Source organism: Talpa europaea (assembly GCF_964194135.1).
Source record: "Talpa europaea genome assembly, chromosome: 9".
NCBI classification, from domain to species: domain Eukaryota; kingdom Metazoa; phylum Chordata; class Mammalia; order Eulipotyphla; family Talpidae; genus Talpa; species Talpa europaea.
In genome coordinates this window covers 34,282,256-34,306,018 of record NC_140076.1, presented here as the reverse complement: position 1 = coordinate 34,306,018, position 23,763 = coordinate 34,282,256, and the positions used below count along the sequence as shown (strand labels likewise).

Sequence of the window (23,763 nt, the reverse complement as noted above, 5' to 3'; positions counted from 1 at the left end):
CCTCTAAAAAAATCACAGGACCTGGCCTTCCTTCTGGTCCTAGCCCCAGGTAGACCCCTGCCACCAGACTATCTTCCAACTGGTCTCTCCCACACTCTCTGTATCATGTCATGTCCTCCAGCCTGTCCAGCCTGCCTCCCACTGGCCCATCACCAAGCCATGCAGACGACCAACTTCACCTGCTGCACTGGTTTTCTATGACCCCCCAAACAAGGTCTATTGAGGGGCCACAATCTGGGTTGAGCCTGTGTCCTAAAAAGGCCATTTCCATCCTTCTGCCTCCCTCCCCCTTAGAGACTTTCTCACAATTCATTCAGTTGTTTCCAAAACTTGTATTGAACTCCTGTGATGTGCCAAGCACTGTTCTAGATACTGTGACTAAGACAGACAGACCCACTGATTTAGGAAGGATACATTCTAGTCAAAAAGACTAACAAGAAATAAAATGAACTAGTAAAGCACCTTGGGCATCAAACAGCGATGAGAAAGGAACAGGGAGGGCTGTGGCTAGGGGCAATGTGGGGGCAGGGGTGGGGTAAGGCTGAGGGGTGGAGGGTGGAATTCTAGGAAAGTCGGCTGGGGTTTGGACAGGAAGCATACCAGAGCCATTTTGTTGTCATCTTCTCTCTTCCCCGGCACCTTCACCAGGCATGTGGCCACTTCTTCAAAAACCCCTGCATGTCAGTTTCCAGGAGGAGAGAGGGAGGGTTAGGAGATGGTGTAGCTAGGGAACCACAGTCCAGTCCCTCTCCCATGGGGCCTCCCGTTCTTACTCCCCAGCAACCAGAGTGAGTTTCTCCCTCAACCCTCAGGGGCACCCATTTCACTGAGTCTAAACTGGCATCTTTGTCAGGACCTTCAACACCCCACCAGGGCAGCCCTCTCCTGCCACTTGCCAGTCTTATTTCCCCCTGCTTTCCCTTCCATCACCCCCTCCGGCCACACTGTCCCCTGCCAGACCCAGGCAAGCTTCCCCTTCAGGGTCTTCGCACAGCTGGTTTCTTCTGCTGTCATACCCCCTTGCCAGTGAGGGGTCCCCTCCTTCAGGTCACTGTTCTTGCCTGCCATCTCTCAGAAAGCACCCCTCTGACCTTCAGACTGAAGGAGGGCCCACTGTGATCCCCCCATGCATCCTCCTACTCTCTCCTCTCAGTCATTGCACACTTCATCATCAAACACATTTGTTATCAGAATCCGTTGTTTTGTCAGCCCTTGGTGTCATCATCTTTGCCTTGTCTTCCTGTGGCCTACCCAATCAGGTAGCTTAGATGAGGCTGAATTCTGCAAGCCCCACCCATCATCCCTTCCTTCAAACAGGGGTGGGTCCCAAACCCAACCCTGGCCAATAAGGGAGTCCTTTTTCCCCAGCTAGTGTGATTAGTAGGGTGCTGAGCAGGATCAATGCACCTCTTCATTTAAAGGGCTCTGAAGGGCCTCCCCGGTGGCCCAGCGGTTGAACACTGGGTTGCAAAGCTGCCCGCAGCCTCTGCAGCGCCGGTTCAATCCCCAGCTGCTCCCCGGCCACCGGGCCACCAGAGGAGGGTCCCACATGGTGCACAGACCTCTCCTGCCACCCACTGGTCCCCTCAGCAGTGTACTTCGGTCCTTCTGCCTGTTCTGCTCCCAGCTCTGGCTCTGGTGAATTCTCTTGCCCTCCTGTGCTTCTGACTGTACCCAGTGCTTGTATAAATAAGTAAATAAATCTTTAAAAATAAATAAATAAATAAATAAATAAATAAATAAATAAATAAATAAAGGGCCCTGAAGACAACACAAAAGGCAGTAGGTCTCTCTCCTTCCAAGGTCAACATCACCAGGACCTATGAGAGTTCGGAAATTCAGAGCCATCTTGGCCACCAGAGGCTGTGGATGGTGAAGCAGAGACACTGCCTGCCCCCAAGAAGTAGTAAACACCTAAATGCCAAGATATTGGTTTTTAAGTACCATTTTCTACTAAAAGGAACAAAACTCCTCGGAGGAATGGTTGATTCTAGGATTTGAACAGGGGAAGTACAAGATGGACCTGAGACATCTTGTTCTATCTAGAAACAAGGAAGAGAGCTTAGAGAGTGATGGGGATATGTCAAAGGGAAACAGAAGCTTGCTTAAAGGGGAATCCACTGGTCCAATCGGGCAGAATTTGAGTATCACAGTAAATAATGGTAGCATCATAGTACAGTCCACTGAATAAATGAGGAAACCACACATTCATGTCAACATATATAAATGGATAAATTGAAAGTCTGCTGAGGAATGGGATATTTACATAGCTTCAAAGTACCTCCCGACATGAAATTTATTGCAAAGGGGTAAATGATGGCTGCAGTGCAGAACCTTGTCAGCAGCCTGGTGTCAGATCACTTAGGGGAATGAAGTGAGTATCATCAGTAACGAAACAAATCAAAGCCATCAGACAGTGAGAAAAGCCATCAGCCCCTCTGTGCTGTTGCTGCCAAAGATGCGTGACATGAACCTGATCGTGAGGGAACATGAGACAAAACCCAGTTTAGGCACCTTTTACAAAAGAGCTGGACTGTAACTCTTTATGTATAAAAACATGAAATTCAAGGGAAAGTTGGGGTTGGAGGAAATAAAAAGAACCGGACCAAACAGTACAGTGAGTGATTCTGAATTGGATCCTTTTTTCTATGAAGAACATTACTGGGATCATCAGGACATTAGACTGGAGTCTAAGGATTAAATGGCAGAAGTGTAACAATATTAATTTCCTGTATTGATGGTTAGCTTTCGTCTTTTTTTGTAGGAAATAGACACTAAAATTCAGGGATGATGGGGGCATTTTTTGGCTTCTTATGTCAAATGATTCAGGAAAAAGACATTGTACTCTCAACTTTTCTACAAGTTTTATCACTTTAAATTTTTAAAAAATAATACAGGAGCAATAGAGGCATTTTTTCCAAAAAATTGAAAGAATTTTGCTATAAGCAGAATTCATTAAAGGAAACTCTAAAAAATAGGCTTCAGGCAAAAGGAAATCAATCCCAGAGGAAAGGTCTGAGATACAATAAGCATGAGATAAAAGAAAGAGGTTAATATTTGGGCAAATATAAAAATGTTAGCTATATAAAATAATAATGTTGTTTATGGAGTTAAGAAAAAGACAGAATTAAAATACATTACCATGATAAAATGGGGGAGGAGATTAAACGGAGTTAAATCATTCCTAAATCATAAACTCTCTGGGAAGCAAATAAATGCATGGATTAATTTGGACTTTGATTAGTTATATATGTACATTGTAGTTTCTAGAAAATCATTAAAAAGCTTAAAATGGTTTATAACATCCACACGAGTAGGGGAAGAAACAGGGAGAAGAAAAAACAACCCAAAACCACAAGAGGAGAGAAAAAAGCAGAACAAAGAACACAAACATAACATGATAAATAGATATCCAAATTATCCATAATTACGTTAGCTATAAATGGACTATGATTTGGAAAGCACAGTATTAGAAAGAAGACAATGCTACCTAAATTGATCTTTAGATTCAATGAAATTCCAATGAAAATCCCACATTGTTATTTTACTTAATGGAAATTGGCAAGCTGTTTCCAGAATCTGCATGGAAAAGCAAAGCACCTAGAACAGACAATCTTGAGCAAAAACAAAGATGGAGCACATACATTACTAGATATCAAGACTTACTCTAAAACACAATAATTAAGGGAATGGTTAAGGATAGACAACCAAAGAACAGAAAGAGTTCGGAAATAGACCTATGTATGTACTGTCACTTAATTTACCTCATAGGTGACCCTGCAATTAGTGGGAAAATGGTCCTTTCAATAAATGACCTCAAGCAATTAGATATCTCTGTGGGAGGAAATGAACCATAAGTCCCCTTTTTCACACCACTTTCCAAAATGAATAGTTTATTAAATTTGTAAATTTAATGCGAAAGACAAAACAACAAAGACTCTAGAAGAAAATATGTGGCTACTTTCAAAAACCTTTGATACACAACAATTTCTTAAACAGGAGACCAAAAGCAATAGCCAAAAATAGTGATTGGGTTCTTAAAAAGTAGAAAATCACAGACCTGGAAAAAAGAGTGCAATACATGTATCTGAGAAAGAATTCCCCAAATCAACAAGAAACAGATAAGCCAATTTTTAATTAGCAAAAATATTTAAATAGCCTCTTCATAAAAGATATACAAATTACCAATAATTATATAAAAAAGATACTTAACATCAGTAGTCATCAAGAAATACAAATTAAAAGCACAAAGAAATATCACTAGAGAGGCCTCCCTGATGGCGCAAGGGGGTAAGCATCACACTATGAAGTAATCCACAGCCTCTGCAGCATGAGTTCAATCCCTAGGCAACCAGGGAGAAACCCGCATGGCGCAGCAGACCTCTCCTGTCTCTCCCGCTGCTCCCCTCAGCAGTGTATTTCAGTCAGTCTGCCTGTTCTGTTCCCCACTCTGTCTCTCGTGGATCCTCTCACCGCCCCCCATCTCTGGCCTGTACCCCAGCTTTTGTATGCATAAATAAATATTTTTTAAAAAAGAAAGAAAGAAAAAAGAAATATCACTAGATACCAGAATTATTGAAATTTTTAAAACTGACATTACCAAATGTTGGTGAGGATAAAGAATGATCAAAACTGTCACAAGTGGAAGGATAAATTAATTCAATCACTTTGGAAAAAAAATCAGACAATATCAAAACCAAGCTTATGCTTATGCTATTACCCAGAAATTTCGCTTTTAGAAAAGTGTATCTGTGCACCAAATACATGTACAAAATTTTCGTAAAAAATTCATTGCATTATATACTTTAAGTGGGTAAATTCTATGATATGTGAATTATATCACAATAATAACTGGACATTTACATGCAAAAGAATAAAGTTGAACTCCAGTTTCACACTATAGACAAAAATTCATTCAAAATAGATCAAAGTGGGCCTCCCCGGTGGCGTAGCAGTTGAGCGCTGGGCTGTGAAGCTGCCTGCGGGCTCTGCAGTGCCGGTTCCATCCCTGGCTGCTCCCAGGCCGCTGGAGGAGGGTCCCACATGGCACGTAGACCTCTCCTGCCGCCCGCTGCTCCCCTCAGCAGTGTACTTGGGTCGTTCTGCCTGCTCTGCTGCCCGCTCTGGCTCTGGTGAATTCTCTCACCCTCCCGTGCTTCTGACTGTACCCAATGCTTGTATAAATAAATAAATAAATCTTTAAAATGAAAAAACCAAAAAACAAAATAGATCAAAGTCCTAAATGTAAAACCTAATTTTAGAACTCTTAGAAGAAAGCACAGGCATAAATCTTCCTGATCTTGGATTAGGTAATGAGTTATTAAATATAAACCAAAACACACTAAAAGAAAAAATACAATTTGAATTGCATCAAAATTAAAAAATGTTTATGTGTTAAAGGGCACCATTAAAAAAGTGACTAGAGAATCCACAGGTTGGGAAGAAAATATTAGCAAATTATATCTGATAAGGCACTTATATCTAGAATATATAAAGAACTCTAACAACTCAATAATAAGAAACATATAACCAAAGCTTTTTCAAATGGGCAAAGATTTGAATTGACACTTCTCCAAAGAAGATAACCTAGTGGCAGATTAACATATGAAAAGAAGTTCAACTTCATTAGCCAGCAGAGGAACACAAGTCAAACTACAATGAGATATTTCTTCACACCCATTAGTATGACTGTAAACAAAAAACCAGGCAATAACAAATGCTGATAAGGATGTGGAGAAATTGGAACCCTCATGCACTGGTAGGGATGTAGAATGTTTCAGCCACTTTGGAAAACAGTGAGCAGTTCCTCAGATGATTACACACAGATTATTACATGGCCTAGCAATAATATTTCTAGGTATATGTCAAAGAGAAATGAAAAGATATCCACACAGGGCCTCCCTGGTGGCCTAAGGGTTAAGTCTCAGTGTTATCACCCCTAGGGCCTGAGTTCAATCTCCAGCCAGGGAGCTAACCCACATATAGTGCAGCAGACCTCTCTTGTCTCAGCAGTGTATTTCAGTATATCTGCCTGTCCTGCACCCCACTCTGTCTCTGGTGAATAGTCTCAGCTCCCCCCACCTCCAGCCTACACTGCAGTTCTTCTATGCAATAAATAAATAAATAAATAAATAAATAAATAAATAAATAGATTTGAAAAAGAAAAGATCCACACAAAAATGTCACCAAGAATACTCAGAGTAGCACTATGCAAAAGACTGAAAGATGGAAACAACCCAAGTGTTCAACTAATGAGTAAATGAACAAAAAGTGATACAGCCCACACAACAGAACATTGCCCAGCCGTATGCAGAAATGAAGTGCTGATACACACCACAACCTTGAATGAACTTTGCTAAGCTGCTGATACACGCCACAACTTTGAATGAACTATGCTAAGGGGCAATCACAAATGACCATGTTTGGGGATTCCATTTATATGAAATGTTCAAAAAAAGTAAATCTGCAGAGCCAGGAAGTAGGTTAGTGGTTGTCTGAGGTCAGAGGACATGGATTAAGGGTGATGTCTAAGGGGTTTGGAGGTTATTTTCAGAGTGATGAAAATGTTCCAAAATTGATTGTGGTGATGATTGCACAGCTCTATATTTTAAAACTATTAAATTGCATACTTTAATAGGGAATTTCTATGGTATGTAAATTGTATTTCAGTAAAACTTTTTTGTTAAAGATTAAGTTGCAAATACAATTCCTCTATATCATCAGCATTATTAGCACAAAACAAGAATTGCATTAGAAAATAGGCATGATTCATGATAGCAATAACAATTATAAAGAATCTGGAAATTAATCTATCAAAACATGTACTATATCTTTGTGGAGAAATTTTAAATTCTAGTTAAAGGCATATCTTCTATAAAGGAATATTTGAATCGATGGATTAGTAAATAATATTCTAATAAAAATTACCGACAAGATTTTTTGAATACCTAGACAAACATATATAAAATGTGTGTGGAAGGAGGGTCTACTAATAGCCTCTAGGGCATGATGTCCAGAATAATTTTAAGAAGAACTTTAAAGAGGAATTCTTACTCTATCAGATATTAATACATGTTTATAAAGTCATGATAATTTTTTAAATCACAATATGATGTTGGTGCATGAACAAACAAAAATATTTGGAGAGGGCCACCCCTGGTGGCGCAGCGGTTGAGCGCTAGGCTGCGAAGCTGCCTGCAGCCTCTGCAGCACCGGTTCGATCCCCAGCTGCTCCCCGGCCACCTGAGGAGGGTCCCACATGGTGCACAGACCTCTCCTGCCGCCTGCTGCTCCCCTCAGCAGTGTACTTCGGTCCTTCTGCCTGCTCTGCTCCCCGCTCTGGCTCTGGTGAATTCTCTCACCCTCCTGCGCTTCTGACTGTACCCAGTGCTTGTATAAATAAATAAATAAATCTTTAAAACAAAAAATTTGGAGATATAAAAAAAATTGGGGAAAAGTATTCATACCATCAAAAAATGGCAGGAGATTAATTTTCAGAACTCCTGTATACTATAAGTGACCCCCAGACAGGACCCTCAGGTTTCACCCAGGTGAGCTGAGCTTAGAGCCGACCTGCTCCACTGGTCACACTTTGACTTTAGGGATGAAATTTACTAGGAAGAAAGAGATATACATTTTGAGAGAAAGGTATAGTTAGTTTGTGGGCAGAATAAATAGTATTATTAAATGGAGATATTAAAGTTAAGAAAATTGAAACTCAGAGGAATTAAGTAATTTCTCCAAAGTCACAGAGCAAGCAGAGACTGAGTACTACATCTCTTGCGTGAAACTAATGTATTGCAGGTTATCCCCTGTCCTCTCTCCTACCTGCCTACAAGTCTGAATACAGAGTTTTCCAGATCAGTGCCCTCTCTGAAGCTGTCACCCTTGCCTTACTCACCCTCCGGGAGACTTTGGAAGGCTGTGGTGTCCTTGTCCAAGGCATCACAGGCAGGAAATCCCAATGGGAACTGGCCTACCTCGATGCCAGTTGTCTGGTTCCAGGACCGCAGATTCTCCTCCAGGGGCCCAGTGTTGTCATTCTCAGAATAATCCTGCTGGCTGCTCAATGTCAAGGTGGAGGTGTCACTGAAGATGAAGCTGGATCCCATGCTCAGAGTGTCATTGGCACCCAAGACCAGGGTCATGCATGAGGGTGGAGAAATGGTGGTGTTGGGTCTGTGGGTGCTGGAGTGCACACTGACCCCATCGCTGGAGGCAGGAATCAGGGTCAAGCATGAGGACTGAGTGAGAGTCATGTTCAAATCAGACTTGGGGTTGCCATTTGAAGCCACATTGATGGTTTCCTTGGAAGTAGTGTTCCAGGTTGTACCAAAGGTGCCTTTAGAAACAGACCCAGAGATCTTATGTGACACCAGAGACGTTATGATGGTCTCCTTCATGTCTGGGATGAGGTTCCCACAAGAACCAGGAGCTGCCTTCAGGTCCACCTTGGAGATGTTTCTCGAGCCCAGGCTGAAACACTGATTGAAGTCGGGATCCTGAGAAGAGTTTGATCCTGGAACCAGGGGCACTTTTAAGTTCTGCCTGGAGATGCAATGACCCAGAAGCAAGCTTTCTCTTGAACGGGGCCTTGTATATGGGTTCAATTCAGCCCTGGAAGGATTGGAGTTGCTCTTACCCAATTCAAAATTTTTGTTTGAGAGGGAATTTAAGGGCTCCTCAGAGCAGACCTCCGAGCTCAAACCATGGATCTCTATAGAGCCAGGGCAGAGAATAAGGTCTGAGGCTGGATCTAGGGCTACCTCTGAGTTAGGCCTCAAGATGTGGTTCAAATCCAGGCCTACGGCTTCACCAAAGTGGGAAGTGGAGTTCTGGAGGGAGGGTGGAGACACAGACCTGCTATCACTGGGTCTGGAGGTGTTATCAGGCACCAGGTCAGGGGCCTCCTCTGAGACAGGACTAAGATCTAGAATGGTAGCTGAGCCAGGACTCGGGGTTGGATTCAAGAGAGGAACAAGGGTCATGTCTGTATCAGGCCCAGAGACGGTGTCAGAGTCTAAACTCAGGGTCCCTGCAGAGTTGAGCCTGGGTGTCATGTCTGAGTCTTCACGGAGCACCAGGCTAGCCCTTAGACTCAGGGCCATGCCCGGCCCGAAGCTCTCTCAATGCCACAGTCCCCTTCTCTCCAATAGCTGACTGTCGAGCTTTCTGCAATGCTCCTGAAAGAGAGAAAAAGCAAATTTAGCCATGCCACACCTGTTAAAACCTTTCCAGGGTTGGGCTTCCCCTGGTGGCGCAGGTAGTTGAGCGCCATGCTGTGAAGCTATCTGCAGCCTCTGCAGCACCAGTTTGATCCTGATCGGCCAGGGAGGGTCCCACGTGGCTCGGCAGACCTCTCCTGTCTCGCCTACTGCTCCCCTCAGCAGTGTATTTTGCCAGTCTGCCTGTTGGGTTCCCCGCTCTGTCTCTGTTGAATCCTCTCACCCTCCCACACATCTGACCTATACCCCAGTTCTTGTATAAATAAACCTTTAAAAAAAAACCTTTCCAGGGCTCCTCAGTATCCATGGGATGAAGACCATGGTATGACTTACAAGATCTTCATGACCACGCCCAGTCTACCCTTCCACCCCATCCTATCTGCTTTCCACCTCACTCTAGTTCCAGCCACATCCCATGTGCCTCTCTGCTCTGACCACACCCTGCACCTTTCAGCTCCTGCCCTTAGCAGGTACACTTTTCTTGGTTTGAACACCCCCTGTCTCACCATAATCTTTTGCCAAGCCCATTCCTCCAAGTAAAATATTTTCCACACTGTGTTCCAATGATTCATGTGTTGAGGCCCACTAGTGATGACCACAGGCTGGCAAGAACTCCATATCTCTTAGTCTCTAGGGCACCCCCAACATAGTGCCAGATGTCCAGGAGGAAGTCCACAAATACTAGACAAATGAGGCACTACACCCACTGAAGACGGAAAAAGGGAAGAAGGAAGCTCCTTGTGGGTTACACTACTTCCAGCCAACTGTTAATTTGCTAGAACCACCCTGCAAGTGACCACAGAACTAGATTCCCAAAGCAGCCCCAGCAGAGCCACCTACTGCCCTTAACAACTTATCTGTTCTGAGTGAGGCAGGCTTCATGGAGGAAAACCTGAGGCAATCATTCAGCAGAGAACCTGCATCAACCCAACAATCTGACTGCTAGGAGAACTTCCCAACTTTCCCCCAGGAACCCCACCCGACACTAGACCACCCCTCCTGCAGGAATCATGGGGACAGCTTACCTGCATGCATGGTGTTCCTAAGCAGGAGTGGGGCCCTGGGTGGAGACACAAAAGGGGACCAAGTCAGGCTAAGTATGGCCTTTTCAATAGTCTACAGGCCAGGCATGCAGCATGCATATCTGTTAACAAAAGCCCTACTTGAGAGAAAGAGAGAGAGAGAGAGAGAGAGAGAGAGAGAGAGAGAGAGAGAGAATGACAAAAGTTAAATATTCTTCATCCATTACAGACTTAAGGAAGTGGAGGCCAAGGGAAGGTAGGTCATCATGCCTCTGGTACTGAGGGCCACCAAGAACATCTTTATGTCACCCATCTGCTTAAAATCTTCCTCAGCTTCTTCTTGTCCAATTCTTTTTCTTTTTTTATTTTTTATTTATACTATAGCTGGGGTACAGGCCAGAGGTGCGGGAGGGTGAGAGGGATTCACCAGAGACAGAATGGGGAGCAGAACATGCAAACAGAACAATAGCACTGCTGAGGGGAGCAGTGGGTGCGACAGAAGACATCTGCCACACCATGTGGGTATCTCCCTGGCCGGCTGGGAATCCAACCCCCACTGCAGAGGCTGCAGACAGCTTCATAGTGCTGTGGTTAACCCTCTGCGCCACCGGGGAGGCCCTTCTTTCCAATTCTTAGTAGGACCTGAAAGGCCCTTCGGTGTCTGATCCAATTCCTTTTCACCCTTCTTGACCCTTCCCACTCCCTTCCTACTCTATTTCACTATCCCTCAACTCTTAGGTTCTCTGTAGAGGCAGGCTCCCAGATTTGGTCTGGACCTTCCACAAGTTGGGCAAGTCATCCTCCAGCCTCCTTCCTCAGCTAACACTTATAGCGTCATTCCTTCAGATTTCAGTTCAAACATTAAGGGCTCCCAGGACCCTCCAGACAGGTGTAAGTGTAAGTCAGACATTTTACCCACTTCCACTTTCTTTGCACACAATATCTCATTTCCCCACCAGGCAATAAGATTCCTAAGAGTCTAACACAGCTCTTGACACACAATAAATGTTTAGTGAATGAGCTTGTTACTTCATCTTTTCCTTCATTCACTCATCTATTCCTTTTCTAGTCCATCTTATCACTTACTCACTTGTTAGTCATTCATGCACTCACGAAATCATTTACTTCATGATTTGCTGTGCATCTTTATAGCTTGATTTTAGAGAAACCATCAATTTGGAATGATATGATCCTGGGTTCAAATCCCACCTCATCCCCCTGCTAGTGTTAGTCAGCTTGGGCAAGAGACTTTACCCCTCAACCTCCTCATAGCTCTTAAGTTAAGGGGAGCACAAGGCCTGCCACCCAGGATGGTTGTAGTTTCAGTGTCCAGCACGAAGCACATGGCCCCCCAAAGACTTTCTCTAAACAAAAGCTATCTGTCCCATTACCCCCCACCAGACACAGTGTGCAAGGAGGAGCAAGGTGTTCAGAGCCACTGGGGGCTTTCTTCATCCCGAGCAGGCAGCTTTGCAGCCTGCCACAGAGGCAGGAAGCATTCACATGCCATCAGTACCCAGAGGCAATTTTACCCTAAATCTAAGGAAATTTTAAATTTCAGGGTTCCTTGCTTGCACAATCCTATTCCAAAGGGATTGTACTGGGCCTCCCTGGTGGCACAAGCGGTTAAGATGCAACCTATGAAGCTATCCACAGCCACTGCAGCACGAGTTAGATTCCCGGCAAGGGAGCTACCTACATGGCACAGCAGACCTCGCCTGACTCACCTGCTGCTCCCCTCACTAGTATACTTTGGTCTGCCTGTTCTGTTCCTCACTCTGTCTCTGGTGAATCCTCTCACCCCCTCCCCCCGCACCTCTGGCCTGTACCCCAGTTCTTGTATGCATAAATAAATAAAACTTAAAAAAAACAAAGGCTGAATTTGAAACCTGCTCTCACAAGCAGTATAAGCCTTAGCAGGTTGCCTTGCCATACCAAGCATCAGCCTATTATTCAGTCCACAAGATTATTGCAGGGACTAAAATGGGGTCATGCACATAGTGATGATCCCAGCAGCTGGCCTGAGGTAGACCCTCAATAAATGTTCCTCCTCAGCATCCTTTCTCATCTTGGCAAGGGTAGGGTAGTGGGACTTGAAAAAAAGACATCTGGTTTCCAAGCTCTCTGCCTTCTCTTTCCCCCAGCTTATAAGAGTCCCTTCCTGGGTTTTTTCTTCCCATCTCCCTCACCTCCCCCAACTCCCACACCCACTACATCCTCATAACTTCATAGTCTAAACTCTTTCTCCATGAGCCTTGAGCTACAGATATAAAGTTCAATGTGTTACCTCCACCTGGGGCATCCACATGGTAACAGAATTCAGCTTTAAACCAAAGGTATGAAGTTCTAATTGTGGAATTACAACCAGAGGGGGGACACTTTAACCCAGGGGGGTGGGGTCAAGATGGTAATTGACTTGTGGAGGCTACCCCCACCCCTGGACTTTTCCAGAGCCTCCCCTTAGCTTATCTAGGTTCCCCTGAATCCACGCCAACGTTATAGTCTTTGTGAGGTCACCATGACTCAAGAATCCCCAGCCAATGAGGCCTCTGCTTATATCTAATAGTGAGAAGAAGCAGGAAGATGTTTTTCAAAGAAGGACTTATCTTCAGCCCCCCCTCCCATACCTGGAAATGACCTTGTTACAGAGACATCTCCATAAAAGGGGGAGGTACCATGCTCCCTGCCCCCATTTAACTAAGAATGAAGCTGAGCAGCCAGGTAAAGCTATATAACGCAGAAGGCAGGTGGGCTCTAAAGAAAAAGGAGAAAAGTCTTGCTTCAGCAATGTGGTATGTGTCCGGTACTGCTGGGAAGGAGACATGAAAGGAGAGGTACAAACATGTAGAAACACTTGAGACACTCTGGTGAGAGACACTTGGGGAGGTTGGCAATGGCAGCCATTATCTTGACAATGGTATCCCTGTAACAGTATCTCATTTTGTCCCAGTTTTCTGGGACAGAACCCTTTTCCTATGCTTCCCTGCCACAAGGTGCCTTAGACATGTGGCAAGCTCTCGGGCCTCAGCGGGCCCCATTTCAGGCCAACCCTGTTTGGCAGGGTATTTACCTACCAGGAGATGGGTAATTTGGGATGTTTTATTGGAAAACTATTATCCTTTCTTCTCTTCCATCTCTAAGCACATTAATTCTATTAAAGTTCTTTCACTCAGTCTACTTTGCCTTTGTGTGCATTGATGGCTGTACCCCTTTAGAGCATGCAAGTTTGGGGGTCCTGCGGTACCCCTTGGTTGCCCATGAACCGTTATAGGGCAGCCCCGATACAAAACGGGGTGCCTGACTGTGGGTCCTCACCCGCGCGCTTAGAAAGGACTTATCAATACTCTACTGCAGGCACACACGAAAGGTTAATAAAAGGTTTATTTACAAGGAAGGGCAAATGAGGAAATGTACAACTCAGGGAGAAAAGTGGGAGACAAAGTTTTAAATGCGTCCTATCCGATCCGCTGATCTGGAATCCCAAATGGCTCTCTGAGAGCTGGCTACAAGCCACCAGCCGTGAAGCCAGGAGGTGAGCGAGAAAGAGAGCCCCCCAGGGCCCACATGTTTGGTTATTATACCAACCCTGGCTGCTTAACTCCACCCTCAGGTCCCAGCCACCTTCCCTTTGGTGGTGACAGGATTTGTCTTTCCCAATGTCCTGATGGCTTTGGTCTGGAGTGGGAGTGGAGTCCACAAAGCCTGCATGGAATTAGCTCAGGACATCCTTTTCCCCTAACAATTCCCCCCTAACAGAACGACTTCACTCAAATGCGGACTGAGTTCCTCGCAGTGTATTCATACTTCCCTGTAAAAACCACTCACTTTATGACCTTATGCTCCATTGATCTTAGGGTGACAGCCTGATCCCTAGGAACACTGCAGGGTTTAGAGTACAACTCTTGCAAGGTGAAGTTTTGTAGGCTGGGAGGTGTACGCAAAAGCTTTGGAATCAGGTGATCTGTGATGAGGAAACAGACACACCGAGGAGAGATATTGGCCCTAGATCACAAGATAGGACTTAGCCTGCAAGCAATAATCTTTTCCCTGCTTCACCCAGCCTCCCTGCCCCAGGCACAAATAACAGTGCAGAGCAGGGTGGGAATGGGCCTGTAGACCCAGAACATGAAACCTAGATTCCATGATAAGGAAATAAAGACACTGATCTCTTTCTTTAAAAAAAAAAAAAAAAAAAAAAAGCTTTCTAGCAATAACTAATTAAGAATACTGATGAGCTAGAAAAACTTCACTAAGCACCAATTGCTAAGAGATAGTGGAATCATCCTATCCACGATGCTTTTTCACCTTTACCTAGCTCAGGAAATTTCAGGAGAATCAGTATGTCAGATGTTCTAAGGTCTGCACCCCTGAAACTACCTCATCACACACAGTTCCCATGGATGAGCACCTCATAGTGAATTTCCCCCAGTCCATTTTAGATCTCATTTTTCTGCACCCTCCCCTCTCCTTTCTCTCCTACCTGCCTGCACCTAACACTGCACCTTGGCTCCCTCCCCCTGTTGAGCCAGCATCCTCAAAGCTCCTCCTTGAAACAAGGCCAAGTTTTCTCTCTTGAGCAAAAAAGCCCTTTCCTCTATCTTGCTGCTTACCCAATCTCTCCACTTGCTTGTTAGCCGCAGTCCTAGTAAGCCTCTCCCAAGAACCCTTTCTAACTGCTCCCTCTCCATTTCTGGCCACTTGCTTCTAATTAACCATCAAGTCCTTCCAATTTTGCCACTTGCCAAGGAACAAAACCTGCCACCCCAAAAACACGTCTTTGGCATAAAGATTATTTCACAGGATGGGCTCTAAAAAGTGTGTGGAGCCACCCCCCGCCCCCTGCCTTTTGCAATAAATATTTGTATAGAGGAAACATCTCCCTACATAAGGGGTCTTGCTCAATATACCTGGGAAAACTAATCTCTTTAATGCTATGCTTGGAGAAGGCAAGTTAAACCTACACAACAGTCAAAACTGTGACCTCCCATAACTGACCTCCCTCTTCCCTTCCCCAACTTCTCTTGCTTTGAAGTTGTTTAATTTAAGGAGATAACTTAAGCCATTTTGAATTACTCAGTTTTTAATGAACTTTTTTTCCCTCTTGTCAACCCATCTGATGTTAATTTGATTCTAACCTAGAGAAGCCAAGAGGGGAAAAAAGAATCGCCCCCTCTCCCATGTAAAAACATTTTACAGATTTTTGCTCTTGGAAGTTGTTTCTTTTGAATGTTGGCTCTCCTGGTCTCTTCCTGCTTTTGATCTCCTGGAGACTTCAGGGATTTGTTTTTTATATTTTGTCCCAAGCTTATAATTTTGATTTCTTGGAGGCTTCCTCTGATAAGAACTACTTTGCCATTAGAGAAGTACATAGTCTATGTTTAATGTTATGGGGAAGAATCAGGATGTAGGCTGGGAGCACAGGGGGGAAAAAGTTCACCAGAGACAGCTTGGAGAACAGAAAAACCAGATTTATTGGGATCCACTGCAAAGAGGAGCTGTGGGCAAGACAGGAGAGGCCTGCTGCGCAGAGAGGAAGGGTCCCCACATCATTGATTGGTTAGGATGACTGGTCGTGGGTGTGTCCAGACTAAGGATCTCCATCACCAGCTTAAGGCTGCTTCTCAGGGCAGTCCCATCCACTCCCTTCATCCATTCAAGCCTCCCAAACTTGCTTGCTCCTGGGCAAGGAGTGGGGCTTAGTTTTTCACTTTAGGAATGATATCACGACATTGGATCGCTCTTTTTTAAGATTTATTTATTTATACAAGCACTGGGTATAGTCAGAAGTGCGGGAGGGTGAGAGAATTCTCCAGAGGGGAGAGCAGAGCAGGCAGACTGACGAAGTACACTGCTGAGAGCAGCAGTGGACAGCAGGAGAGGTCTGCACGACATGTGGGACCCTCGCCCAGGCAGCTGGGGATGGAACTGGCGCTGCAGAGATTGCAGGCGGCTTCGCAATCCAGCGCTCAACCGCTGCGCCACCAGGGAGGCCCTGGATCTCTCTTTTTTAATTCCTTCTTCTTTCTTGCTTTCTTTAGGATGACTAACTTCGCCTTCCATCTTTCCCTCCTTCCCCCGCCCCCCCTTACTCTGTTGGGAAAGTACATAGTCTACATCTGTCTGTAAGGTCATGAATGGCCATGGAGCAGGTTTTCTATGATCTCATGCAGACAGGGTAAAGGAGGAGAGAGTCCTGGAGATCTCGGTGGGTTTGCAGGCTTTTATTGGGATTACCAGGTACATGACAGGCAGGGGTGCTGGGGGCCTCCCGGCCCCCAGCAAGTCTTCACTCTGGGCTCTCCGGCCTTCTCTCATGTTCTCTCTACTCTTCTCATGGCTCTGCTTCTCTCTCGGCTTCTGCTGGTGTCCCCATAATGCCACCCTTAAAAGCCCAGTCTTAGCCTAGGTGAATCCTATCTACCTAGGCCCACACCCTAATCCAGGTGCCCGCCATTAGGCATGCATTCGGGACCACAGTTTCCGTCATCTATCCTAATGGTGGGAGGGCAGAAAATGCTGATACTTTTACCTTACCCTACAATCCACCCCCTAAGGGTTTTCTGCCAGAAAGTCTATACAGATCATATATGTTTCTCTTGGCAATATGAACACTGAAGCCATGGCCCATGAAAGTACATAGAATATAACTGAATACATAAAATAAACAGAACGCAAGTCCAGGCAGGGCCCCAACCTAGTGGCAAAAGACTATTGGCACCAGCAGATGATCCACCAAATCTGCTGCCGAAGGCACTGCTCATTTAAGGGAGGGGAACCACTCACAGCATCTACTGTCACACGCCAGGAACTATCAGGCTTCCTGGCCTTCTCTGGCTGTAGTCTTGGCTACAAGCCACACACCGCATCCACCCCCAGGATGCACTGACTCTGGGATTGGTGATTCTATTCTGTTGGGGGTAATCGCCAACCCTCAGGGTTTCTGTCTGCGGTCGCGCCAACACTCGGCCTTCATAGCCATCAATGCAACTCGCAGACCCCTGCACTCAGGCCAACCCACTGCTCAAGCACATGGGTTGGGGATCCAAACTCTACATGCGGCCTCTCTTGGGTCCCCTCTTTGGCTTGGGCTCCACCCCAAGCCACGTCCCCCAAGGATGGGTTCCTCAGCTCCTCACCCTCACTCAAGAACAAGCAGGGCATCACCCACGGGTGATTTTAAGAGACTCACTGGTCTTCAGCATACTTAGGCTGCTTAACAGCCGCTCAGGGCTTCTCAACTTTGCAACAGCTTTTGCCTTCTCAAAATTGGCTTTTTTCCTCTACCTGATGCTGGGCATACACAGGCTGCTTTTGACCATCAAGGCCCACTGGTCACCCCCAGATTCCCATCTCCTGGGGTATACAAACAATAGCATTCTCCCTCAGGGTCCCAAAAACTTAACTTGCCAAAGTTCCTCCACCTTCTGGCGGGATTGTCAGTCCAAGGCCATTAGTCCAAGTCCGTTGGCCTCTCCCTCCATCAGCACTGGCGAGCTCGGAATCGTGGTCCTCTCTTCCCCGACGTTTCTGCTGCCTCAGGGGTCATTGGCTGGTCCTCTCGGGCATCTTCTCCACACAGCTCCTGGGCCTTGTCCACCTTCTGTGCTGCCATGGCACCTCCAGCGCTGTCACAGGCTCAGTCTGCTACTTGTGAGGTCTTCGGAGGGCTCCATACCCGTCTGCATGGATCATCTTGCTGATTTACACCAATTGTAAGGTCACGAATGGTCACGGAGCAGGTTTTCTATGATCCCATGCAGACAGGGTAAAGGAGGAGAGAGTCTTGGAGACCTCGGCGAGTTTGCAGGCTTTTATTGGGATTTACCAGGTACATGACAGGCAGGGGCACTGGGGGGCCGGGAGGCTGGCAGGCCTCCCAGCCCCCAGCAAGTCTTCACTCTAGGCTCTCCGGCCTTCTCTCATGTTCTCTCTGCTCTTCTCATGGCTCTGCTTCTCTCTCGGCTTCTGCTGGCGTCCCCGTGACGCCGCCCTTAAAAAGCCCAGTCTTAGCCCAGGTGAATCCCATCTACCTCTGCCCACACCCTACTCCAGGTGCCCGCCATCAGGCATGCATTCAGGACCGCAGGGTTCCGTCATCTATCCTGATGGCGGGAGGGCAGAAAAGCCTGATACTTTTACCTTACCCTACACTGTCCTTCAGGGTTACTTTTGCCGTTTTAACTTGCCTGCTTTACCTAGCAAAATCTAGAATGAATACCATTCCAAATCTAGAATGAATACCTCCAGAAAAAATTAAAAAACACAGAGACCATAGAAGCATTTAACTCCCATCACCCATCACCCAAATACATACTATTGTTACCCATTTTAATCTATTAGTTTTTTAAACCCTACTAATTAGTCATTATTGCTTTATGCATCAATATTTGTTTCCATTTAGTCAATAGCTTAGTAATATCTTGGCTGATGGGTTTTTCAGTTGCACCTTGAATCTTCCATCTGAAATTAATTTCCTTCTGCTTGAAAACTAGTCTTCAGTATTTCCTTAATAAGAGTTTGTAGTGGTGAGCTGTTTTAGCTTTTGTTTGCCAAATGGACCTCTTTATTTTATCCTCACTCTTTACCAAGCAAGTTCACACCCTCACCCAAAAGACTGGGTCTCTTGCCCTCTGAGGGAAGAATTCACCAGACAACATGAGGTACAGCTGAGCCAGGCAACGCTTTATTAAAGATTCTTGCATGAGGGAGCCAGTACAGATAAGGAGAATTTAGCCTAGCTCCTTGGAGAGAGTTAGGAGGAGGTATTGAAGGGGTAAGTCTGGAGGCAGGGATGCGGGAGCAGCAGCAGAGCTTTCTCTGGGTTGGGCTAGACCCAGACAAGCGCAGAGTTACCTGACAACTGTGTATGCAGCTCCAGCCTTCTCGCTCCAGGAGACTATGAGCTGTCATTAGCTGGATTCTAATGTTTTTGTTTGTTTGTTTAGCCTGGTGCCTCATGGTCAGTGCCTTGGGTCAAATTGTTTGGACAGGGTTCTCCAGTCCGTGATTTAGTACACCTGTTCAAACAGGACTTGGGGCAACTTACCCTACCGGATTGCAGTTTCTTTTACCTAGGTTGTCTCGCATGTAGAATTCTGTTCTGTTTTATTTTTGCCCATCCAAGTTAATATTTCACTGCCATCTGACTTCCATCAACACTGTTGAGAAGTCAGTCTGCCACCTTTTGAGTGATCAATCTATTTTTTCCAGATTTTTTCACTTTGGTGTTCTGCAATTTTGTTAGGACACAGGTTGGGCTGTGGATTTACTTTTATTTTCCCTATTTGGGATGCATTGAGATTCCTAAATCTGGTGATTAGGGTTCATCAATTATTTGAACATTTTTCCAGAAATACTGGAAAATATCACCTTTTCCCCATCTTCCTCCTAAACTCTGATTCGGTGCATGGTAGATTCTCTCTCTCCACTGTTCCCTAACCTCCCTTTCATACTTTCCATTTCTTTGCTTCTCTGTGACAATTTCTGGATAACATGTTTAAATCTTTTCTAAGTATTTAATCAGCTGGGTCCAAGTTAATGTTAAACCTGTCAGTTTTTAGTTTTAATTGTATTTTTTTTCATTTATAGAAGTTCTATTGACTCCTCAAATCTGATTGGTCACTGTATAGTCTATCAGTTGTTCATATTTTCAAATTATTTTTAAAAATTTCTTTAAACATAAGCTCCTATGTCCCACAATTTTGAATTCTAGCACTTTTATGGATCTCATTCTGCTGTTTACCAGCTTTCTGTCATTTTTCACTCATAGTGCCTTGCCTTATTTTCTTACGAGTTTTGGGAAGGCTGGCTGAGCTGCTCATTTTCCTTGAAACTTTGCCTGGGAATCCTTTTAAGACCTGGTTGAAACTGTGTTCCCCTGAGAAGACTTGTTTTTGTTTTCCTAGTCACTGGGGCCCACTTATAGGGGGCTACTTTTAATTAAATTCCACCATTTAGAGTTTGTAGACCCCCCCAGGCAGTATGCACACTTGTGTGAAGGACAGCCTGGGGCTATTCATTCTCAGAGGAACTTTTTATCCCACCATATACTAATATCCAAACAGACAAGCAAGTTTATTTCTTTTTAGCCCTTTCTGAGGGCAGTCTTTGAAGTACCATCTTTATGAAAGTGTATCTAACCAAAATTCCTACCTTGGAGGAGGGGAACCTAGCCTTTATTTTGTCACCATAACCTGCATACCTGCATAGTCATCAAAGTGGAAGCTGTGGGGTTTGGCAAAATTCCTCTGCAAAAGTTGACCTTGACCATTGCTTACCTCTCAAGGCTTCTGCCTTCGTGTCATTTTTTTTTTTGGGGGGGGAAGGGAGGTCTTGCAGATTCTTTACTATTACATCAGCTTAGAGATATACTTTAAAAGACTATTTTTATTTTGTCCAACATTTATTTTCATTGAGAGGTTGATTCAGTGTTTCTGGTTCCTTGTACTGCTAGAACTGTTGCCCATTCCTACCATTTCCTACTACACAATTTCTGCTTTAGCAAATAATGGTTTTTCTTAACTCACAGTGATGTTTCTTACCTCTATACCTTTTCTCATGATGTCCCCTCCATCCAGAATACTCTTTCCCGGGCCTCCCTGGTGGCGCAGGAGGTTAAGCACAGCACTGTGAAGCTATCCGCAGCTTCTGCAGCTCAATCCCTGGTTGGCCAGGGAGGTGACACACGTGGTGCAGCAGACCTCTTCTGTCTCACCCACTGCTCCTCTCTGCAGTGTATTTCAGTCAGTATGCCTGTTCTGTTCCCCACTCTGTCTCTGGTGAATCCTCTCATGCCCCACACTTCTGGCCTGTACCCCAGTTCTTGTAAATAAATAAATAAATCTTTTTAAAAAATGCTCTTTCCCTTCTACTCCCCCACCTACGTCACCTGAATATCCCTTACTAACTGTCAAAACCCAGTAAGTATCTTCTCCTAGAAGTCCTCCAGGATGCCTTCCCCACAGCTGGCTTGGGACTTTCTTCTCTGTTCTTGCAGCATGGATCAGAACACTTAGGACAGTGTGCTGTAAATTTCTGGTTACTTATTTCTCTCACTAAACTGAGAATGTATTAAGAACAGGGATAATTCTTATTCATCTTTGCTTGCTTGGTACCCAAGGCCTAGCTCATACCTGTTACTCAAGGTCTTCAATAAATATTTGCTATAGGGCCTCCCTGGTGGTACAAGGGGTTGAGATGCAGTTTGTGAGGCTTTCCACAGCCTCCATGGCACAAGTTCGATCCCCAGCCGGCCAGGGAGCGGCCCACATGGCTCAGCAGACCTCTCCTGACTGGCCCGCTGCTCCCCTCAGCAGTTTATTTTGGTCGGTCTGCCTGTTCTGTTTCCCATTCTGTCTCTGGTGAATCCTCTCACCCCCACACACACACCTCCGGCCTGCACCCCAGCTCTTGTATACATAAACAAATAAATCTTTTAAAAAAATAAATAAATATTTCTATAGAAATTACTCTTATTCTTGTTAGTAAGCAGACCCCAATAGGGGATCCCAGAACCCCACAAACTTGCATGTTTTAAAGGGATTCTGCCATCTGCCACATAAAGATAAAGCATACTCTTAATTGGTAAGTTCTTTAATATGATTTTGCAAACAGAGGGAAGAAGAGAAGGAGAAGTTACCCAGTGAAACACCCAAAGTCACCCATCCCCTCATGGGTAAATACCCAGCCAAATAGGATTGGTTCAAAGTGGGGACACTGAAACCCAAAAGTTTGCCATGTGTCTAAGGCACCATCTGGCAGGGAACCACAGGAAAGAGGCAAAAAGGGCCAGGCAAGTCTTGGACAAAAGGAGTGAAATTAAAGTACAAGATAAAGGCTGCCATTGTCATCCTCTCCATGTGTCTCTAAGCCACAACTTTCTCTCTGTCTTTTCACTCCATGTTTCTCTTCCATGCCCCCCAAGTCCCTGGTAAGTCCAAAGCCAAGAAGCAAGTGCACCCTCCTTTGCAGGTCTCTGCTCCACATGTCCAGTCCTGTGTCCCCTCCAAGTCTCCTGTAACTTCATTTGGCTGCTCAGCTCTGGGACAGGGAACCTGGAACCTCTCTTTTTTTATGGAAATTCCTGATGTAAAATTCCTCTGGCCTCTCCTGCTTCACTCACTGCTCTGAATTTAAACACTTATATGAACTCTGCCTCTACCACTACTGCCTCTGCAGTCTTCACTACCTAATCGCCCAGTGGAAAGGCTTGTTCTCCATCTTCAGTCTTTTGCCCTCTCTGATCATCTGTGGATTACTCCAAATCAAAGTGTTTCTCCTTCCTTGACTGCCCTGTTGGTTTGTTCTTGCCTTCTGATTCTTTTTCTCCTGCATCCTTTTTGGATTCCCAATTTCCCACCCCTGGCTTCCTATATCTGTGTCCCCCAAGATCCTGAACTTGGTCTCTCCTCTCTGACTTGAGACCTCTTTCATATATCCCTACTTTGATTGTGGCATCAATGCAGGAGGCCTCCTGGATCAGTCTGGTCCAACAGGAAAGCAGGAAACTATGTTAAGGATTTTAAATAGGGAAAATAGTACAAGGGATTGGCTACAAGGTGATAGAAAGACTTAGAAGCCAATTGCACAGGAGGACAGGCCAGGGGCCGCAGTCATCTTGCAGGAAGTGGAGTCATCAGGGAGACAGTCATTGTGGGTGACATACCGGAGGCAGTAAGATAAGCAAATACTTTGTCCCTTCCCTCCTTTCATTGCCATTGGCTGAAGGCAGCTGTAAGGTTATAACCTGGGAGGTTGGGAAGCACAGGTGCAAGGTTCTATACAGAGCAGCACAAGGCGCTTTCATTCAAGGCCTTTGGAATGGTACTACCTTTTCCCACCTCCTCATAAACTCCACCCACTCCTGCCTGGGTGCTTCCACATTGATGTGTATCTTTTGGAATGAAATTTAGCAGAAATTTTCAAACTTATATTTTTAAAAATATGCTTGTCCTTTGACCCAGTAATTCCATGTCTGAGGATCTGGCCTAGGAACATAATCAGGAATATGGCCAGAGATGCTCACTGGAGCATTTGCATAATAGGAAAAATTTGTAAACAACCCAGGTATTTAACATGGTAAGCAATGGTCCAACAAACTATAGAAATACCCATTGAATAAGATTGTATGCATCCATTAAAAGATAAATATTACAATCATGTAGGGAAAAACTTGGATTATATATGTGGGGGGAAAAGCAGAAAACAAACATATATTCTATATATAGCATTTTTGTAATTGGATATACATGTACAGTAACAGTTCATCTTTATCAAGCACTTGGTTTGTACCAGGTATTGACCTGAGTGATTTACATTGACTAATTCGTTTAACGCTGCAGTCACCCTATAATCTTATAAATGAGGAATCTGAGGGAAGAAAGATGAAATCCATGCCCGGAATCCCAGAGCTGTGAAAGTCCAGGCAGGAAGAGAGTACAGGCAGCCCATGGCCTGTGCACTTAGATGTGCTGCCTCCCACTGACAGCATGACCGCAACCAACCATGAAAGAAAGAAA

General features: G+C 45.0%; 1 protein-coding gene across 1 annotated transcript in view; it reads right to left on the bottom strand.

The window, feature by feature from the left end:
- The window catches only part of MROH7 (maestro heat like repeat family member 7), a gene marked incomplete at both ends in the record, with an annotated part of 38,168 nt that extends 29,061 nt beyond the window's left edge, over positions 1-9,107 (bottom strand). The window contains 2 exons of the mRNA XM_084242314.1: positions 601-674; positions 7,901-9,107. Of these exons, the coding sequence (XP_084098440.1) occupies positions 601-674; positions 7,901-9,107 (1,281 nt within the window). The remainder of the gene's footprint in view (positions 1-600; positions 675-7,900) is intronic.
- Positions 9,108-23,763: the final 14,656 nt, after the last annotated feature.